Consider the following 20826-nt stretch of genomic DNA (forward strand, 5'->3'; position numbering starts at 1 on the left):
CCTTTAGTGACAGCTACATAGTTGTTACTAGAAAATATGCAATGCACCACTGTTAAGATTATTTGGCTGTATGCTCCCACCAGCTCTGGATTCTCTGTTTCGTTACCAGGTGCACTCCTGAGCAGCTTTTGAGTAACAATTCATGAACAGCTCAGAACTTTAAATAGAACTGTAAATCTCTATTAATTTCAGGGGCAAAGAAATTAGGGTTACAAGTCTTGCATTTCCCACCTACGCCCTCCTCCTAAAGCTTAATAAAGATATATATTGGATATATATTGGAACAGGAGCAGGGTAGCTTAGGATTTGCTTTACTTCTGATTGGGTTAATTTGTCTCGTCTGCCTTAGCAAGACAATATGGAGACGGTAGCAGAAAATACTTGAGATCATTAACTTCGACGTGGCCAACATCCGACTGAAAAAACCTGTCGGGGACAGTGCTGTTGTCGGCCTGAACAGCTGAGTTGGTTTTACCTCAGAGTGTTGCAGTTATTAAGCAGCACCTTGATTACCCAGATCAGGATGGTAACAGCCTTGCTAGTGAGCTTCAGCAAATGAGACATACAATGCTTTATCATTTTAAATTAGGTATTTTATTGCACTGGAGGGGTTTTTTAACCAGTTCAGCATTGAATAACTGTCCTGAAACATACTTAAAAATGTATTACCACTTATTTTTGTGCTTTTTTTTGGCACTATCTTTAATTAAAATGTATGTATCATTGAAACCACTCCACAATTCTGTTACTGCTGCACTTTCTGATGTTGGAGCAGTGCCCCAAAGGTTTTATTCGATTCTGCCCCAAAGGTTTTATTCGATTCTTGGTTAAGGCCTCTTTTCTGACTAATGATTTCAGTGAGCATTAGAGAGCTTTAAGTACAAATTTCCACTGATTTCCATTTCGAATTTAATTTTCAAGAAAACCTTAAAATATATGGATATAATTTTAAAGTCCCTTGCAAATCTGTTTGTCTGTTTAGCCTTAATAACAAGGTCCCTCTAATGATGTACTACTTTAGTAAGATTATGTGAAATACATGATTCCCAAAGCTTGATGTTGTATGCGTCTCTGGGTACGTGTGCATACACAGGGGAAGGTGTGTATCTTGCTACAAAAGGAGAGATTTATTAAAAATGTGCATGTTGACTGACTGTTGTGCAAACAAGTTACCACTTTTTCCTACGGTAGTTCCGAATTATTATCTTGAACATAAACTTTAGGGAATAACTAATGAGACCAAGATCTTGGGGCAGGCTGATAGAAAGCTAGATGTAAGGCAAAATGCAGTGCGATGTGATTGCATCCTCTGAGCTTCACTGATCTGTTCATCTGATCTTCAGTTTAAATTAGTGTAGATGCTTCCCAAATGTCTCCTTTAAAAACAATAACAATTTCCCAGTAAAAGAGCTTGATTTCTGATTTACTCTAGATAGCAGTAAGGTATGCAGAAATGGTGTGCTATGAAAAGGGAGACTGCTTTTCCCCCGTGAAAATTACTAGGAAAAAGTAACACGATCAAAGTATGAACTGATTTTTAAGCTTCACTTAAAATACCTGAACTGAAAACAAGAAGTTTGAACATAGGTCAGCTGTATGTTTCAGAATCTACTCTTAATGCATTCAGTAAAAGTTTTATCAAAATAGAAGAACTCTTTTTTTTTTTTTCTTTTTTTTTTTTTTGTGACATTAATCAGATGGCCCTTGGCATGATAGTCTCTCATTGCAAGATTTCTGTTATTAATGGCATCATTCAGGTTTTGCAGTTAATATCAGGTCAGTTTTTCGAGAGATAAATATTGAAAATATATATTTTTTACTTGTAGGAGTCAAGAGTACTTTACAATTCCTCTTCTGAATCTGTGTCTTAGCCTTGGAAAATCCTCGTTATTCCACTGCGGGGAGGGAAGGACTAAGAAAAACTCAGCATATGAGTGAAAAATAACAGAGCAAGTAGTTTCTGTACAGAGCTGGTTTTAGGCTATTAGTTTGAAGAATTACCTTCCCGAATACTGTACACCATCTGATTGATGAGGACACAGCTGGTGTATGCTATTAGAATTTGAAGCAGAGCAACGTTGCTTATTTATGCCCTCTTGAGTTCACTAGCAAGTATGTCTTATTTATAACATTATCTCTTTCTTGTTGTTTCAGGATTAGAGAATTGCACAAAGCATAAGAGGGCTCTCATTAAAGTCAGTGAAAACACAACTAGGATATTACTAACTGCTTCTGAATTTTGCATTTTATCAGGACAAGTGTAAGCTTGTTTGTATGTGCTTGCACAAACATATTTGTACGTGTAAACATACATATTTGTGTACTAGTGACTAGTATTTAGATACTGTTGAATGGCTGGGATGTTCATGATTTGCTTTCACAGCTTGTTCAGAATTCTTCACCATTCTCCCTTTTCATCATACGTATTCCTGTGTTGTAGCTTTTTTCTTCCTCCTTGTGTTTCTGTTTTTCAATTTAGCCTCATATTTGTGCATTGTTCCTTCACTTAATCCTTTTCTGATCATTTAGGCCACTTATGATATTGCTCGTTCTCAGTCTGTAACCATCACTAAAATCTGACTTTGTCCTTATTTCAACCCCAATCCTAATCTTAGGTTTTCTTTTCCTCCAAGCTGAGGTTTTCTTTTCCTCCAAGCTGGTTTATAAACCAGTTAAGTAGCTCCATCTTTTAACTGTTTAAATAACAGGTTGCTAAAATATCTAATTTAATAATGAGAAAATGAATTCAAGTGCACACCAATAACAGTATTTTTGGAAAACTAGTAACTTTAATGTTGTCTTCTGCCCTTTTCAAGGTTCATTCTTCATAGCAGTTTGACTATACGATGGGCCTGAGATACTCTTTGTCAGCTATAAAAACTTGCTTTAACGTCCTTAGAATATGGCTGAGCTTTTACGCTGCGTGAACTGCCCCCCGCAACCAAGCTGCCACGTGGGTTCGGTTCCGTGCCTGCCAACTCTAATGGTTGCTGCCCGTGTATGATTTTGCTGTCAGCAGCTGTTTTTAAAGAAGTCCTTCAGCTGTTTACACTTGTAACGAGACGGAGAGCGAGGCCTCGGCCCAGCAGCCTGCTCTGGCTTCCCCAGCTCGCGCGCCCTGCGGGTTCCCGAGGTGCGCAGGCTTCTCCCGGGCGGGTGGTTCCGGAAATGAGCCCCGTCGGCGGAGTTTTTTAAATGAACAAGGTCATTCTTTCGATCAGCAAAGTTACGGGTGGCCACTGCCTTATAAAACGTTTGAGCTAGTTGAAATGCAGTCCGTTAATCCATCAACGGAGTTACGTACTGCAGGTGTCTGAATACGTTTGAACATGCACTTGATTGAATCGATGGGGTGTATAAGTAAAAATGGGTATGTAAGTAAAAACGTTTAAGAAATAAACTTCACATTTCCATTAAGTAAAGTCATGCTGACATCAGAGTGAGTGTATGAGGGAGGGAGGAAGGCAAGAATTTAACTATAAAACAGCTTTAGTACAAGAGCCTAAATATGAGATGACTAATTCACTTAACTTTCATCATTGCCAAATTAATTGTAATTGACAAGAAAGGAGTATTGTGATAAGTTATAATTAGAAGTGTGGAAAATTCTTAACTAAATTGCATGAAGTATCCTATATAGTTTACTTACTGTTTGTCTAATACTGTTTTCAACTTGCAATTCATTCATCTAGTGATAATGGCACTAGATTAATCTGTTTCATTTTGTTGGAGATGGTTGTTAACGGCCTCATTAAGTTACATTTCAGTTCAGTGTACTTACTTTTTCACTCATGATAATACAGTACAGGTTTAGAGCAACATAAAAAATGTAACAGAGGTAAGGAAGGATTAGTATACTAATTTTCTTTGTCCCCCCCCCCCCCCTCATTCTCCCATCTACAAATCACAGAGTCACAGAATGGTGGAGGTTGGAAGGGACCCCTGGGCATCATCTAGTCCAATTGCGCTGCTCAAAGCAGGGTCGGCTGAAGCAGGTTGCTCAGGACTGTGTCCAGTCAAATTTTGGATATCTCCAAGGATGGAGACTTCATGGCCTCTCTGGGCAACCTTTTCCAGGGTTCGATCTCCCTTAGAGAAAGAAAATAAGGCCTCTATAGTTTCTCTGTGTCCTGCAATAACTTTTGAATCTATTAGATAATTCTAATCAAATTTGACAAGAGCATAGAGGTCTCAAGGCTATTAATCTCACAAAGAGTTTTTGTGAAAACTTGCAGCTCGGTACTGAGGGGAGCAAATTAGGGGTCACAGTAACGAAACCTCCCTGCCTCCAACCTGGTGACCAGCAGAGACACTTGACAGCAAGCAGCACGTGCTTGCCTCTTGCTGCCAGTCAGAGTGGTTGCCCTTCAGCAACCCTTTGGTCACCCTTTGGTGCCTGCAGGGTGAGTGGTGCAGATGAACCCAACTGGCCTTGCCCATGTTTCAGGTTGTCCAGGTATGAGTTGGCTCGAGTCACTGGGCTGTGTTAGTTTGCATTAGCTCAGCCATAGCCCTATGCTGGCATGGGGCACATTCACTTACCCGGACTGCTGTACTTGTGCTGTAAGTTAGCCAAATCTACTAGCCTCATGATGCTCTGTAGCTTTCATCTTTACAAGCGTAGTGAGAAAAGATACTTTCAAAATGAAAAACGCTTGGTAGTGAGCAAGTGATTCTTTCCCCGTCTTCCTCCCAGCATATGCATGTGCACCAGCTCACGTTTTAGGTAAATTAAGCCATGCTGTTGTTAAGCTCAGAGGTACTGCTTACACTGAAAGCAATTTACATTCTGAATTTCATTTTTTTCGCTTGGTATTTTTAGTGTTCAAAAACAAAACTATTAAGTCACTATCTGTAACAGAAGTATTTCTCCTAATGTTTATTCCAAAGGGGAAGAAGGCCACTCGTCCTCCTTACCTCTTCCTATGTAAGAAAAGCAGAATTTGTGACTTTCTGCTCAAAAGAAGTCTCAGAAAATGTGTGAACACTAAAAAAGGGGATTTGAAATGAAGCATATATATATATATATATATATATATATATATCATGTATAGATATATATAGAGAGAGAGCATGTATAGATATATATATATAGCATGTATAGATATATTTGGAGTAGCAGATTTATATTATAATAAATAAGGCCTTGTTTTGCATGCTGGTTTGACCTGTCCAAAGTTTTTGGTAGCAGAGTATAAAGCGCATCAATGTGGAAGGTGTCACTTCAAAAGTTTAATGTTTCACATTTGGAATATTGTCTAGCAACTCTTTGCATCATGCATCTCAAACAGCTAGGTTACAAGTATTTTTAAATATACATATGTATATATATAGGTGTGTGTATGTGTGTGTGTGCATATATATGTATGTATGTACTCAGCGGGGCTGGAAACAACTACTTTTGCATGGTTTTGGTAATTGCTGTAGGAAGAACTTCTGTAATGCAACATCTGGATGTTATACATAGTTTCCAGAGTGATTTCCCTGGGGCTCCTGAGGAGAGGGGGGTCTGACAGGGCTGGAGTTCTGCCGTGGTTCCTGGACAGCCTCCCAGCTCCGCGTTGCGTAGGGGCAATGAGTCTTACTGCATCACGTTTGCTTTTGAACTCTATGGAAAAATATTTCAATGAAACAGTGATGGAAAGTACACTGCAATAATAGTAGAAAACAGTATGTGTGGTTAAATCTTAGTAATGGGTTATATGTAAGAATTTTTTGAGAAATCTGTCTCTAGTGTTTTAAGAAAAATCAAGGAGAATTCACAAAGCAAAGGAACTTCTTATGAACATGGGTGCTTCCAAAGAGGTGTCACTGGGGTATCTGACACAGATGCAGTCTTGACTGTGTGCAGGAGTGAGATGTTCACCTCAAAGTAAATACCAGAGTTTCAAAATAACCGTTTCCACAGTATTGCACAAGCATCAGGGAGGAACAGGAATGGCCACAGCTGTTGTCAGATTCAACTCATAAGATGCTAATCTTGAATTTCTGTTCCTTTATTAATAGTCAATAAGCCAATCCATTTTGGAACAACTGTTAATTTTAGGTTCATTTGAAATAGAGGAGATGATTTTAAATAGTGATTCTGGTAAATGTGATAGTAAAGATCGGTTAATGAGGCAGTTTCGTTTCAGATGAAGTTTCTAATGCATAGTCACCATGCTGAGGAATTAGGTAATCCCTCATCTAAAGACAGAACAATGGAAAAAAAAAAATCTAGAAACCGACAAGACATTTCTCCAACAAGTTATTTGCTGTTATGCAGTTATTGTCTGTGACTATGTGAGTTTCTTCACGGACAGAGGTTTTAACAGCTCAAGCTGCTTTTAAAATGGTTTCAGAAGAGATGGCAGTGATGTGTGAGGGTTCATTAATTATTGCTCTGACTGATGTTTGCACAGGCAGTTGAGATCGTAAATGTATGCCAATCTGTCAGCGTGATGGGTTCTTTATGGAAAAGAAGGAAAAAAAACTGATCGAGTGCCTCAAAAGCTATCATCAAACCAAAGATTAAACAGATTCATCTCATTCTTGGAAGCAAGCAGCAACAGAGGAGGCTTCCTTGTCCCCTGCTACTTTCCTAGCGCTTCCTTCATTGCTGTTGCATCTTCTCAGCACTTCTCTCCCCGCTAGGCTTACGGCTTCCTCACCCCCTCCTCAAAATGTCATCAAAGAGCCAGGCTGGTTGTCAGTGAAGCCAGGGGTGTGCAGCCTGCAAACCCCACCCTGACAGGAGATTCAGAGAGACTGGGATTCAGCTCTGACAGCCCTAACACAATTCATTCCGAAATTACGAGGGGAGAGCGTGAGTAATGAAGACAAGAACAGCGACAGTAAGGAACAAATGCGAGTTTCTATCTGAAACATAACAATTTTTAAGAACGCTGCTCTGTGTGTTTCTAGTCAAGCCTCCAGGTTAAATCTCGCTCTGCTAAATTACTACCTTCACTCACTTCAAATGGGAGTTTGACAGAGGTGTTGCACTTAGAAGACTGCATCCTCAGATCTAGATTAGAAGAATACTTATTTCTTAAATCTGAATTAAAATTGCAATTGGAGAGTGGCAACGGCAGACTTACCCTGGCTGAGCAATTTCTGTGTGAAGTTTTGGGGCTGTCTTATCTCTGTTGCTGTTTTCCTTTGTTTTTCTGGAAAAGCTGTGTAATTTTTGACCCCTGCAAGTAAAAGGAAAGCCGCCTTCTCTTTTTCTCTCTCACAGTATTTGTTGGTTTAGGAACAATGCTGAAATGTATTTTGAGTGTGAAAACGTAGTTTATAAATGCAAAAAGTAATTCTTATTGCACAAATCATCCTTCTGAGGAAAAACCCGTCGTTGGCCGAGAGAATCATCTTTGCTGTAGCCATTCCTGATTGTTTAATAGTTCATACTGAGAACTTGCTCTTGACTCTAGTCAAACCACTTTACCCTGTTCCGGTGGCTTTTCCTTTTTCTGCAGTCCAGGTAGTAAAGAATTAATAATTTCTATTCGCCATCAGATCTCTGAAGTTTAACGCTGCTAGGTTCCAGATGTTGGAAGATTTATTTTGTGTCAGTATTTCAGCAGGCAAGATGATCTGGAGCAAATGCGCACAGGACTGAAGCTTAGAAGTTCTGATTTCTGATTTGTATTTTTCTCTTAACTTGTTCTTTTACTTATCCGTGAGAATATGTACGCATGTGTACTGTTGGTGTATTTTGTAATGAATATGAGCTTGCACTTGCATGTTCGGAGGAGCACTGTGCAATCAGATAACTGATACTGACCCCGAAAATTAGACTAAGTTACTTCTGTGTTAACACTGTTTAATTTATGACAAGAATATGCATTTAAAAATTTAGATATCTAATCTATCATTTCTATCATATTAGCCCACTTATGTTAATATTCAGCTAGTCATTACTGCTTAACAGGAAATGTATAATTAAATATTTTAATTAGATGACTACTAGCCTGACTTGGGGTAGCTATCTTTCTCATTAAGGGGAGCTTTCAATGGCACGTGGCTTCATTAACTGATCAGGCAGTGGTTGACCCATAAACATAAATTCCTTATTTGGAATGTATAATAAGCAGACTGCTATGTTTTCCATTGGCTTAATTTAGAAAGCCAAATTTGCTTCTGAGAAGTACCAGAATGCCTTATGGTTCCTAAAGCAAAGATGTGTAGGAGATGGATAGAAATAGCAGTGTAACTATTTCTCTGAGTAATGAATAAATAAATAATGAATAATAAATGAAAGTCATGTATTTCCTTGTCTTTGTCAGTGAAGTAGACTGCAATAGATTTTTACAGAACGCAGAGTCTGCTGCATTACATTCTGCAAGCTGCATGTGGAAGGGTGCGCTGCAGCACGTTCAAGGCTAACCTGCTCTTCTAGGCACCCTGAAAGTCAGTAAACACATGGCAGGATTGTTGCCTTGGAGTATGACTCAGGATCTCTGCAGTTTGTTCAAAGGATCTTTCTGTTAGATCATCTTCTGCAGAGATTAAATTTAAGACGGGACCAGTGGAGTCCATAACTGCATTAATTCATTAGGCACTTCTTTCTCCTCCTTGTCAAGGTTCTCACATGGTCATCTTTGTAACAGCCAGGCATGCAGAGGTGGAGTACGTTACATGTTGTATGTTACTGTAGCCCTGATTCATGTATTTTTAAAGGTGTAAATTGTAATCCAGGACACGGATCAAGAAGATGGCTGTACTGAGACATCAGAAAATTTTTTATTCAGGTGCAATAATTCTATTAATCTGTATACTGAGCAGAAAGCAGTTCGATTTGCTGTAAAATGTGAGATATGGGGACTTTGTACATGTTGAAGAGCCAGGTACAGTGTCAGTGTATCTTAGAAAGCAGTATGAAAGCGAGAAAGAAGACCCAAGTGAGGCAAGTTGTATATTGATAATGGCTACAATAGTGGAGTCCAACAGCTGGAAAAGCACTGAGACAAGATCTGAAACACAGGTAAGAAGAGTGGGTTGGTTTAAATTGCATGTGAGGAACTGGCGAAAGTTAACGAAGCACACCCTTGAACGGGGGAGGCCTAGCAGTTGTTCCTAGCCTAACTAAATGAGATACTTGGTAGAGGTGTAAGGCATGATATGGAAAAGCAATGGATCGGATGAATTCGCTGCAAGAACAAACATAGGGGTAACTGTTTGAGCTATAGCAGTTAATTTGCAGAGTGCTTACCTGGAAGATTATTCTGTTCTTGAGCTCCAGCATTACAACCTACTTACATAAGATACTTAAGTTAGCTCTAAGGAAAATATTTATAATATTAAAACTTTAAATAATATTTAAAACTTATCCTTTGAAAAGCAGTTAGCTAACACAAATTAGGCGTGTTTTCCATAAGCACAGGACACCATGCAATGGAAATTTAAAATCATGCTAAAAGCCCTGGTTAGCTTGTTATTGGTTGGATTCATATTCTCTTAAAATGGTTATAACTGAAGTAACAATTACTTTTTTTCTTGGAATCCATTTTACACTAGATTGCTGACTCATTGCAGTAATGGCTTTCAGTGCTTGGCCTCCTTGCAACGTTACTACAAACAATTTAATTTCTAATACAGTTGATATTAAAATCATTCTCGGTTTATATTAAAAAGAAATACAGATTTGATTCAGCTATGCACAGACTTGAGAAGGAAAATGCCTGTTTGACCTGATCAAATCGACTCCAATTGCAGAGCAGGTAGATCTGTTGAAACCCACTGCCTCCACTGTGCCTACAAACATAAGGCTTACCGGTTTCTAAGGTAGCGCATCTTGCATGCGCTACTTTAGAGCTACAGTTACAATATTGTCCATTGTAAAAGCACCACACTGCCTGAAGTAAACACTTTCCCTAATTTTAACTTCTAAAGGAAACTTGTTTTGAAAGGGCATTCCACAAGTTAAAGGAGTTTGAGTTATCTTATCTTAAACTTTTTTATTGCACCTTCTTGGTTAACACGTAACCCCAATGAAAAATCCGAAGTGGACCACTGATTCTCTTGCTTTTTCTTAAGGCCGCACCTATCAGTTTGTATCTTCTCAGAAGTATGTTTTCCACATGCTATTTTCTCCTAAGCAGAAATTTATATAAATGGAGCTATTAATGTAAAGACTGTTGTGATTAATTTTTTCCAAAAATGGCCAGATACTTTGAATTTATAGCATGCACATACAGGTTGGGCTTATTTTATATTTTGCTGTGTAATAATTTACATTTAAATTGTTTTCCGTGTGGAAAGAGAAGGAAGCCTGATACGGTGCTTTCATGTACTGCTGTCAGTCATCACAGATGTAGCTTGCACACTGTGCCTTAAAAATCTCCATTCTGCCCAGGGAGGAAATAGGTTGAACCTGCTTTCAGTTGTTTTTCATCAGAAAGCCTAGTTCAGTTATTTTGTGTAGGGGGAACAAAATCATGTAGGAGAAACTAAACAAGATGACAAATGAAGCCTGCTATTCTTTAGGGTGGTGTCTGCTCTATGTGTGTCTGTACACAACCCCGCCACGGGTGGATGGAAGTTATACGGTTCATTTTCTATTCAGTATTGTGAGCTGCGAGAGGTTCTTATAAGGAACAAAAATAATTGGTCCCATACTTGATGTCTGTTTTGATTTTTGATTTTTTTTTTTTTAATGCATATATGTAATAGAATGGGAAGTGTCATGCTGCTTGGCAGTGAACTCAGCTGAAAGCAATATGCCTTTAAACCACCCACAGGGATATCTCTGCAAGGAAGTTCTAATATTTTTTCCTAAAATGTTTGTTGTGAATACAACAGATTCACAGTCGGAGAGTGAGGCTTCTCCTGTGAAACGGCCACGGCTACTGGATGACAGTAATGACAGGCCTGAAGAAACCAGTCGTTCCAAACAGAAGAGTAGACGCCGGTGCTTCCAGTGCCAAACAAAACTGGAGCTAGTACAGCAGGAACTGGGATCATGTCGCTGTGGTGAGTACTGTCTGTCAGGAACGTTTGGCTTTTTAACGCAGCAGTGTTTGGATCCGTATCAGAGACAGAAGTATGGAAAACGCTTGCATTTTTTAATCTTTCAAAGATATTTTAAACAGAAGCTGTATCTTCCACTGGGAGCAAAAAATCCTAATTAGCTCCTGTCTATCTTATTCCACTTTAAAACTTTGGTCCTGATGTGCTGCCTTATTTCAAGAGATATTTAATATTACTCAAATATTAATGAATTTAGTTGCAGGAGTCCCTGTAAGGTGGGAGTGCGTCATGCCCACTTGACAGGAGGAGAAACAGAAAGCGCATCAGTAAATATGCAAAGATGACAAGGTTTTTTTTTTGTTTGTTTTTGTTTTTTTACAGAAGACATAGGTCTTTACAGAAGCACAGGTCAGCATCTCCATTCTGCATCTTGTATGACATTGTTTAAAAAAAAAAAAAAATCTCCAACTGAAAATATTTTCCTTCTCCCAATCACCAGAGCAGGGAAAACAAACAAACAAACAAAAATTCTTCTTCCCTGCATGCTTAAAATCATCCAACTTGACTTTTCCAAAATTGATGACATTGTTCAGGTATTTGAATTGAGGGTGGTAACATCATGCAGACAGCTAATTTGGGGTTTCATATTACCTGCAAGTAGGCTTTCTGGAATAACAGTTAATGCAACTAGATTCAAGAGGAGATATTCCATCGTGGGACTGTTGTGTTCAAAACTGGTGTGTAATACGCTCGTAAGGCACACTGATAATGCACATATTAGTTCTATCTACTGGTCATTTTTTCCATGTAATCGTGTATTGAAAGCTTGCACGTGCGCTCTCTGACCATGTTTGTATTGATACATTTGGAACAGTCTGTCTAGCTACTCCGTTATGTCTCAGCACAGAGATAATTTCCAAAGGTTTTGCTTAGAGAATAGGCACAATTCACATTGCACCTGTGAGGTGCAGAACTTTGTATTAAAATATTTTCTCTATAGAAGGCATGTCCTTCTATGCAGTGATGGGGAGAGAAACAATTGGCTATACTAATTATAAAGAGATTGTTACGGAATTCTATATTGAACATGTAACGTCAAACAAAGAGAGGTGATAGAAAGCTGCAAAGATTTCATGTTCTCCTTTTTCCTTTTCTTCCCTGTCTGTCTGACTTCAACCATGGGACAGTACTGTTGCTCATGCGCTCTTTGGCCGTGTGACAGGTTTAGTTTCAAATAGCGGAGCGCTGCCATAGATCTAACGTATATTAATCCATCAAGCCACCAAAAGTTACGAAATTAAAAGCTATAATATTGAAAGTCTTGTTATGCAAATCATGTATCTCTATGCTTTGGAATATCAAGTAAGATTTTTACCAAAATGGTAGAGGCAGGAGTTCCTGCTTCTGGACTGCTTTTGCCACATACAAAGTGAATGAAAATGCTTACAGGTACCTTACTGAATTCGACAGAAATATAGTCCCTGATACTGGGAGCAAGAGTGTATTATAAGTTGAGGGAGAATGGGAGAGAAGAATGACCTAAGTCATTAATCTTTGCTGCACTCTGCTAAGTCTGAACTTTCTTTTATGTGATTTCTTCTTAATATTAAGTTAAAGATATCAGCATGTTTTTACCTTGTTTGCTATTAGTTTCACATTCCTATACTGGCAAACAAATTTTCTATCCAGACAACAGCAACTGCAGTGTACAAAATGCACATCTCCTTCTTCATTCCGTAGCTCTCCAGCAAGTAAGAATTTTTTTACTTTAAATAAAAAAATTAAATGACAAAAGAGGACAATAAAATTGCAATGTAAGAGCATTGAAGTTAAAAGTAACTTTAAAAAAAACATTCTATTAATTAATAATGTTTTTTAAATTTATAAAATAAGAGATGTCTTTTTTTTTTTTCCTCAGCTGGATGACAAATATAGCTAGTTGGTTCCTCTCAAGTATCCTTGAAGTAGTTACATAATTCAACATTTTTCCAATGCAAATGCTGTAGAAATTATTCTTTATAAATTGTTTCTACTGGAAATATGCAACATTATGGAAATACTCTGTTAGATTTGAAGTTCATAAAATGTGTTAATAAAACATGAAGTTGAAGTAAAATATACTGTCTTCCTCGGAAAGAATTGAGGAAATGAAAGTTTGCATTTGTGCCTTACATATTACATTCTATATAGCTTAAAGGATGTACAATAAACATTTTTGTTCTACACATGTAATGAGAGAAGTGGGAGGCAGGAGTCTATTCCCATGTTTTGGCCAGAAACACTGAAGATCTTTGGTTTATCCATGCAGCTATAATGTTTCATTAATACAGTATTCAATATACATGTGTTATCTGTAACGAAATACTCGTGTGATGTGAAACTAAGCATACCCTACACTACTACTCATTAATATTATTTTTAAAAGTAAGCAAACAAAACCCTACCACTGAGCAACGTAGGTCATCTCAGATTTACGTAATCTGATTTGCTTTACTGTTACTCATCAGCATGTGACTTTTGTCATTTTTACAGAAGCTGCCTTAAAAACTATTCTTATTAATTTTGCCTCTCTATCTGTAAGGTTAGCTGGCTTTAGGTTGTGATTGACAAGCCAGATCAAAAGTGCTGGGGGAGCTAGGGGAAGAATGGGATAGAATAAATATGTTCCACATTCTTATTTGTTTAAAATGCTCTTTAAATTCAATTCTGATCAGGTTATCTTTTTGTCATAAACAAAAATATGGGTGGTGTGTGTGTGTGTAACTAGAAGAATTTTAAATATGAGCTATCAACTGGTATAAAATAAACATGCGTATCCTTATAAAGCAATAGTTAAGGTAGAGCATTACTGAATCTGGACTTTGAACCACTATTACATTGAATTCTTGGCAACTTAATCTTTAACTGAAGCAAAGCGAAAAATGTGGAAGAAGTTCAGTTTTAAACATTAAAAGAAATGTTGACAACACTCCTTGATAAAAGGCAGACACAATGTTCAAAAGGAGAAATGTGGTGTTTGCATGGATACAAGGAAAAAGGCCTAATCACATAACTATTATGATGGCCCAAAGCCCTATCTGAAACACTGGTGATAAAATCCAATTTACTGTATAAGACTCCGCAGAAGAATAACTATATTGTTTGCTAATACACGTTTTCCTGTCCCACCTTTAAAAGTACTGGAAACTATCTGCTTTTATGTGTCCTGGTGACTCTTTTGGTGAGATTTTTAGCGAGATGGTCAGTGGAAAAGAAATTCTGCACACATTGGGTACTGGTTTAAAGCAGACATACCTGTAGATGCTATTCCAGTGTAACTGGGATGTATCACCCATGCACAGAGCAGCCAAAAACTACATCCAAATCTTCTACCTTCTATTCGTCATTATGATCAGGCAATTAAAATGGGCGGAATGGAAAGTTGTTTTGACATGAGTGCTTTCTCCATGTTGAGTATGCAAGAAACTCTGTTAATCCATACCAAATAATTTAGTACTTTGGTTTTATTTCAAAATAAACGTGGATATGTTGCTTTTGTCCGTCCAAACTTAAAAAGTTCGGATGCATCTACTAAAAAGGCTAACTTGAACTATGACTTGTGGTTCCCTGGAAAGTCAGCTGTCAGTCCAAGAGAAAACTTCTTTCCTTTAGCAAATCTATTCCTACAGTATTTTTTTCATGCTTTTCCGGGTTTGTATTTCATCATTAAACTTGTAAAGTACACGTTTAAAAAAAAAAAAACTGTAAGAAAGGAATAATTTTTGTTTATCAGATTAGCAGCCTTTAAAACACAATTCACTACAAAACTCCAGTGCCACCAAAAAAAAAAAAAAAGTTTTTTGGGATGGATGCATGTAAAAATTAGGTCCTCCAAAAGAAAGCAGGTTTATTAATGGAATTGTTGACCCCAGCTCCAGAATTGCAATATTCATGACTGAAGTGAGGGGTACGCTCTCTAAAAGCAGCTTAATCTTTCTTTAAAAAAAAAAAAAAAAAGTCACTCTTTCTTTGTCACACAAAGTCATTTCCTGCTTGCTGCAGTTAAACGTGCATGTTCTTTGCTTTGAATGTGGCATCTATATTTTGATTGCCAATTCTTGCGAAAGAAAATTTTTCAATATTAACGTTGTTTTTTATTAGAATGTGATTTGATAATGAACCCCAGATTTCTCTTTGCTTTTTCTTTTGCATCTACGTCACCTCCACCAAGATGAGAAGGGAAGAGTGGTCTTTCTTAAATTCATGTTAGAGGTAGGATTTGCAATATTTTATTAGTTCCGGTTTGTAAATTTGGGTGTCCTGCCTCCAGCAGGCTTATCTGGTGCAGTACCTCCTGTTATTACCCAGCATGCAGTAGGCATTCGAATGAGCTTGGTATCCAGTGCCCTTTCTCAGCCTTGCACTGAGGAGTATCTAGTGGTATCTAGTGCTTGTTACTCTTGTTACATAGTTATGCCAGGTTTGAATAAGACAAATTGTCCAGACTCTGTATTTCCTTGTATCTTGTCCCAAAGGGCACAAAATTTTAAAAAGCGGGTGAGGGCGGTCTTACTCTTTTCACCTAGGACGAGAACCCTGATGCCTTTGGGAAAGGGCTGGGTTGGTTGTGCTGCCTCCGGTAGCATCTGTGCCGGGAGAGGTGCTGCTGTGGAAGCCGGTCCCTTGGCGCTCTCTGGAATTTTAGACAGATTTGCTAGTGCTGTAGGGCTTTGGGATGAAGAAAAACAATTTACTACTGAGAAGGGAGTTCCAGTAAGGGTTCTTTAAAGTCTTAACACAGTGTTTTTCAGCTGCAGAAAGATTTGTTTATTTTTATTCGCACGTCCATACACACTCTCAAGATCTTTTCTCATTCTGCTTCCACTCTGTACAAGTTATTAACTGCTGACAAGAAATTCACATCTCATAAATAATGCTTAAGAGCCACTGCTCTATAGATTGAATGTGTTATGAATTGTGATGGGCCTTTTTGTAGCGTTCTGTGCCTAGAGCAGGGAGAACAGAGGATGTCATTTTCATTAATTTCTAATGAGGCACCAATTAAAGGCGAGGAAGGCACTCGGGAGGGAAGAGTCACAGAGCTCCCCTGAATCCTGTAGCCTGGGGCTGTCAAATGAGAGTGCTGCCAAGCCTTCTCTGGAATATCCATTAAATTGCAATCTCATCTAGAGCACGCGCAGACAAATTTGGGTTCCTTTGATTTTCAAAAGAGCAATTTGTAAGACGAGTTCTGAGCCTGTTTGCGCAGCGCGCTGGGAGAAGTGATAGGAGTTGTTAATTGCTGATGCGCTTTGCAAGCTTCGGTGAGGGAGAGAAATTTAAAAATGAATTTTCATTTGGTGCCTGTCTGGCTGGATAACCTTTATGTCAACGCTATTAGAACAATACCGGCTTCCTATGCAATGCTTTCAGATGCCAGTTACACTAGGCACGGTTTCAGACAGTTGTATTCTGTAATTCTAGGTGGACCTTTCAATAGTTTAGTGTCTTATAATGGATAATGATTACATTGAAATAATATATTTATTTAATACCAGATTTAGTAAGCAATTATATCATGAGGCAGTTATAGGAATTATAGTTTCAAAGTTGCATTCTATCGCAGCATTTCTGCCAGAAGTGTAAGCAGGCTGAAATCAAGCACTTAGCTCAATCCTTGATCTGAAAATTAAGTTGTCAGTTCAATAACGTGATAAGCAGGTGGCTACTGCAAACTTGCTTTGAAACTAGAGACAAGGAATTTGTCAGTAAAAGTAACAATATAATCCAGAGATTTCTGGAAATGTTTTTTAGGAAAGGCAGGTTGATTATTTGCAGCTTGTAATATCAGTTTATGGGCCTTAATTATTTGACTGGATGTATATCAGTCTTAAATGAAATTCTATATGTTTTTAAAAGATACTGAGTTGTACATTTCTGAGCCCTAGAAATTACTTGCATAGAAAGCATTGCTTAATTCTATGGCAGAAGCTTAGTATTTTGCAGCAAAAAAATATGTCTGGCTTTACTTCATTTGTAAAGCCAACACATAACAGTCTGTAGTGGTCTTTAGCAGTGTTGGAAATACACTAATTTCTAAAAGTGGTGTGAAAAGTATGAACCTCTTGTAGTGAAGTCTTTCACATGAGACATCCAAGGGTTGTTCCGGGAGATCAGTAATGGGATTTCACATCTGTCATGTCAGACCTAGTCCTAGGCATCAATTGGAGAGAAAATCAGTGCAGCGTGCCAACTCTTCAGTGGCTTTGTGTAGAATGATTTGCTCTTTGTAGGCCACATCCTCGTAGGGACATGTCTGTAGCTCGTCTTCCACCTACCTAGAACTGGTTTTAGTTGTATCTTCTTAGCAATCAATGGAGCGGCCAAGATAATGGGCCCTGGGGGCTACGCGTATCTTTAGCTTCCAGCAGCAGTGCCTTAGAGATGCCTTGCTTATGTTTGTGTGCGTCTCAGATGGGAATCTCTAGGTTTTTTTTATGTTGTCTGTCCGGAGCAGGTGCTTAATGGGGAGAGAAGATGTTAAAAGCCTTCCAGTAAGATCTGATTGTATTATATCTAATGGTGGCTAAACGCAGTTGTGAGGCAATCTCCTAGAGGAATTGTTAGTGGTATTTCCTGCCAGTGTGGACAGAAGACACTTGCTTGGAATTTTATTGGCTTCGATTGTGTCGTAACAAGGTCATAACTTTCCAGAATGTAAACAGACTCAGTTACGTATTCATTACTAGTCTTGATAGAGACGGCGCGGTAACTACTAGCTTCAAGCAAGGCTGAAGGCAAAATGTTTTGTTGTCAAAGTATAACTTTCTTTGTGAGGTGTTGACAAATTGTGACGTTTGGCTGCTTCTTGATTGAGGGGATGTGTATTCACAAGTGGCCTGAAGAGTGGTAAGACTTTGAGTCAGGAAACTGGAGTACACCACTGCCAGGAAGCCAGTGGTTTGCCCCTCTGTGCTGAGCGTGTGGAATAGGATGAGGGTAAGAGCACGTTGCGTTAGCACAGCACAGACTGTTTATTTTTAATGGGCAAGTATAACTTTTCTTGTTAATTAGTTAGGAACTATGTAGGCCAAGGAAAGTATCTTGGACCCTTGAATGTTTCTCAAAAAGAACAGCTTGTTGATCCGCGTGTGAGATCCCTGTCTACTGCTCATGTGGTCAAGATCTTGATACTACCTACAAAAGCCTGTCTGTAGAAAGAGGACCCAGACAGTAGTAGTCTCTGTCAGCAAGCAACGTGCTGGGCCTGTCAGAGATGGTGCAGAATGTGACTTTAATGAAAATTGGAGACGTTCCATGTTAAATTTTTATTAAAAGTTGGTGAAATGCCTCATCAAAAATGTGATCAAAGTGGACAAAATTGCCTTGGTAAAATGATTTTAGTTCTAACGTGTTTAATAGCAAGGGGCTTGGCACGGCTATGGCTTAGCAAGAGCAAAAATCAAGAGATGCTTGGATAGTTTATAATTCAGTTTGAACCTGACTGCTGCGTGTCTTGTTTCCCATAAAGGTAACGCTTACGTATACTGAAAATCCTGTGCATCCTCTACTTAGGTTAGAGGACAAGATGGGACGAAAGGAAAATAGAGAGGCCGTAGCAGTACAAGGTGTACACGTTGCATAGTGTGGCTGGCCAGAATAGCAAATTCATTCATATAGAAAAATGAAAGAAAGAGATGAAGGAGCTGAACTGTGAAAGCTGGACTGTAAAAGAGTACAAAAGAGGGAGGTAAAGCAACAGACTGAGCACTTCAGTAATCTGAAGGCTGCTTGTCTAGAGGGGGGAAATGTGTAAAACGTTTAACTAAATTGATTTGAAAACAGAAAATACAGAGGCAATGGGACAGAAAATTTTAAGCGCATATTAAATAGATGAAAGGAGTCATTGACAGAAGCAGAGGTATTCTGGTACATTAGTTAAAAAGGGAAGAAGGGAAGAAAAGAAAAAATCTTATGTAAAATACCTTTCTAAAAAATACACGTCCAAAAAACGCACGTCAGATTTTTGTTTTAATTTCTAAACCGACATCAGTGCACCACATCCTTCTGTATGTAAACAGTGATCCCAAAGGAAGTTACTCTCGGGAACACAATTACAAACCTGAAAAATTCTCATTTGAGGAAAGCAGCTCAAAGGAAAGCTGACCTTCAGGTGAAGTGTGAATAAAACTGTTGAGAACACTTTATCCTATCCCTGTAGAGAGCAACACTAAAAACCAGCTGGCATTTTATTTGTTACAAAATATCTCGAATCCCAAACTATCTCCTCGCTTAAGTCTGCTGGTAATTTGACACCTGCCAAATTTCAAGAGAATAAAATGTATTTTATTAACATTGCAAAGAACTTTAAAACATTAGCGAGTAAATACAAATTAAAGGAGATCCAGCCCCCTTGAGAAAGCATTATAAGCCAAGTTATACCCTTCTAATCTGTAATGTTGGCAGGGACCAGAACAAATATTTTCAAAAATATTTGGCAAACATGCTTTCTAAACTATCGTCAAAAGTTTGCTTGCTGCTTAATAATAATAAAAAAAAAAAGTTTAATAAGTACAGAAAAGAGAGAATTTCGATATATTAATAGGCATAGTATGTTAATACTTATTTTTATATAAATCTATAATAGCCTGGCCAAATTCTTTCTTTGGGATTATTTTAAGGTGTCTCTGTTGCTTCACTTCTGTTCGCTCTTCTGCTAAGCTGAGGGCTCAGAGGACGAAAAGACCAGATGCACCCACATGCATGCATTGAGGGTTTCTTCTAGCCGTCAGAAACAAAATATGTCCGCACAGAAGAGCTTGTGCCTTTTTTTCTGCAGATACTGTGGAAGCAAGCCTCAGTGCAATCCAGTAATAAAGCAGGTGGGAGAAAAACAGCTGCAGATTCTTAACTTGTGTAACCGAGCTGCTTGTTCATAAACAAAGGGGCTGAGGCTTGTTTGGCTTGTGCCAGCATGAATTTGAAAGGATTTGATTTACTGAGTTAATTTAGAAATTATCTTCAAAAGGACCAGAAGAAAGAAACAAAGTTGTATAGATAAACAAACAAGAATGCTCTGACAGCTTCTTGATTTGTACAAAATAGTCCAACATGTGTTAAACATAAAGCTTCTCTTAAACCTCATTAAAATATTCAATCACAGTTGCATTTCTGTGGGACATTTCTATACTCAGAAGAATTTGTAATGGTAGTGGTACATTCACTTCCTAGGTGGATAAGGTTTATCTGGGACAAACCAAAATGTCTCCAGGACGTAATTCTGTATTGGTATAACAGATGTACTGCCATTGATTAAAATTAAATATGCACACTGCTTCTGGAGGTCAGGAGTCAACCAGTTCAATAAGAAGTGTCAACGGAAAAATAAATCTTATTAGTAAGTGGTTTAATACTGTAATTCAGAGAGATTCCAACAAGTGAGCTCTCACCGGTCTTGCTGCCGTGGCTTAACGTGCACTGTAGTCAGCAGTCTTCTCTTGCCTGTTCACCTGAGGTGGCTGCTCCCAGTATAGTACTTTTGCTTCAGCCATTCCATTAATGCCTAGCAGTTTAGCTTATATTGCTACAAATAATTTTACAAGATTTTCTTTTTTAAATAAAAAAAACCTCTTGAAATTTGCAATCAAACTCAGGGAGAGTTTTTGGTTGGTTTTGTTTTGTTTTTTTACACAGGTGTTTTCCCAAGACTGTAACCAACATCACAGGGAATAAGAACTGGTAACTAACGTTGGTCTCTCCCAAGCCCTTTGTATTTGACAATTGACTAGAAATTGAACAATTAAAACCAGTTTACTAATTGGTGTGTCATGGGTTCCAATGATAGGACTCAGCAAAAGGCTTTAGGAAGAGCTGACCATAGCTTCAGAAGCGCACGTG

The 20826-nt window shown here is 38.3% G+C and overlaps 1 protein-coding gene across 2 annotated transcripts in view; it reads left to right on the top strand.

The window, feature by feature from the left end:
- Nucleotides 1-20826, top strand: part of ZFAND3 (zinc finger AN1-type containing 3) — a 151662-nt gene that overhangs the window by 116964 nt on the left and 13872 nt on the right. For both annotated transcript variants that reach the window (XM_068939542.1, XM_068939543.1), the window contains one exon: nt 10783-10953. In XM_068939542.1, coding sequence (XP_068795643.1) covers nt 10783-10953 — 171 coding nt within the window. The remainder of the gene's footprint in view (nt 1-10782; nt 10954-20826) is intronic.

The sequence above is a fragment of the Struthio camelus genome, chromosome 3, assembly GCF_040807025.1.
Source record: "Struthio camelus isolate bStrCam1 chromosome 3, bStrCam1.hap1, whole genome shotgun sequence".
NCBI classification, from domain to species: Eukaryota; Metazoa; Chordata; class Aves; order Struthioniformes; family Struthionidae; genus Struthio; species Struthio camelus.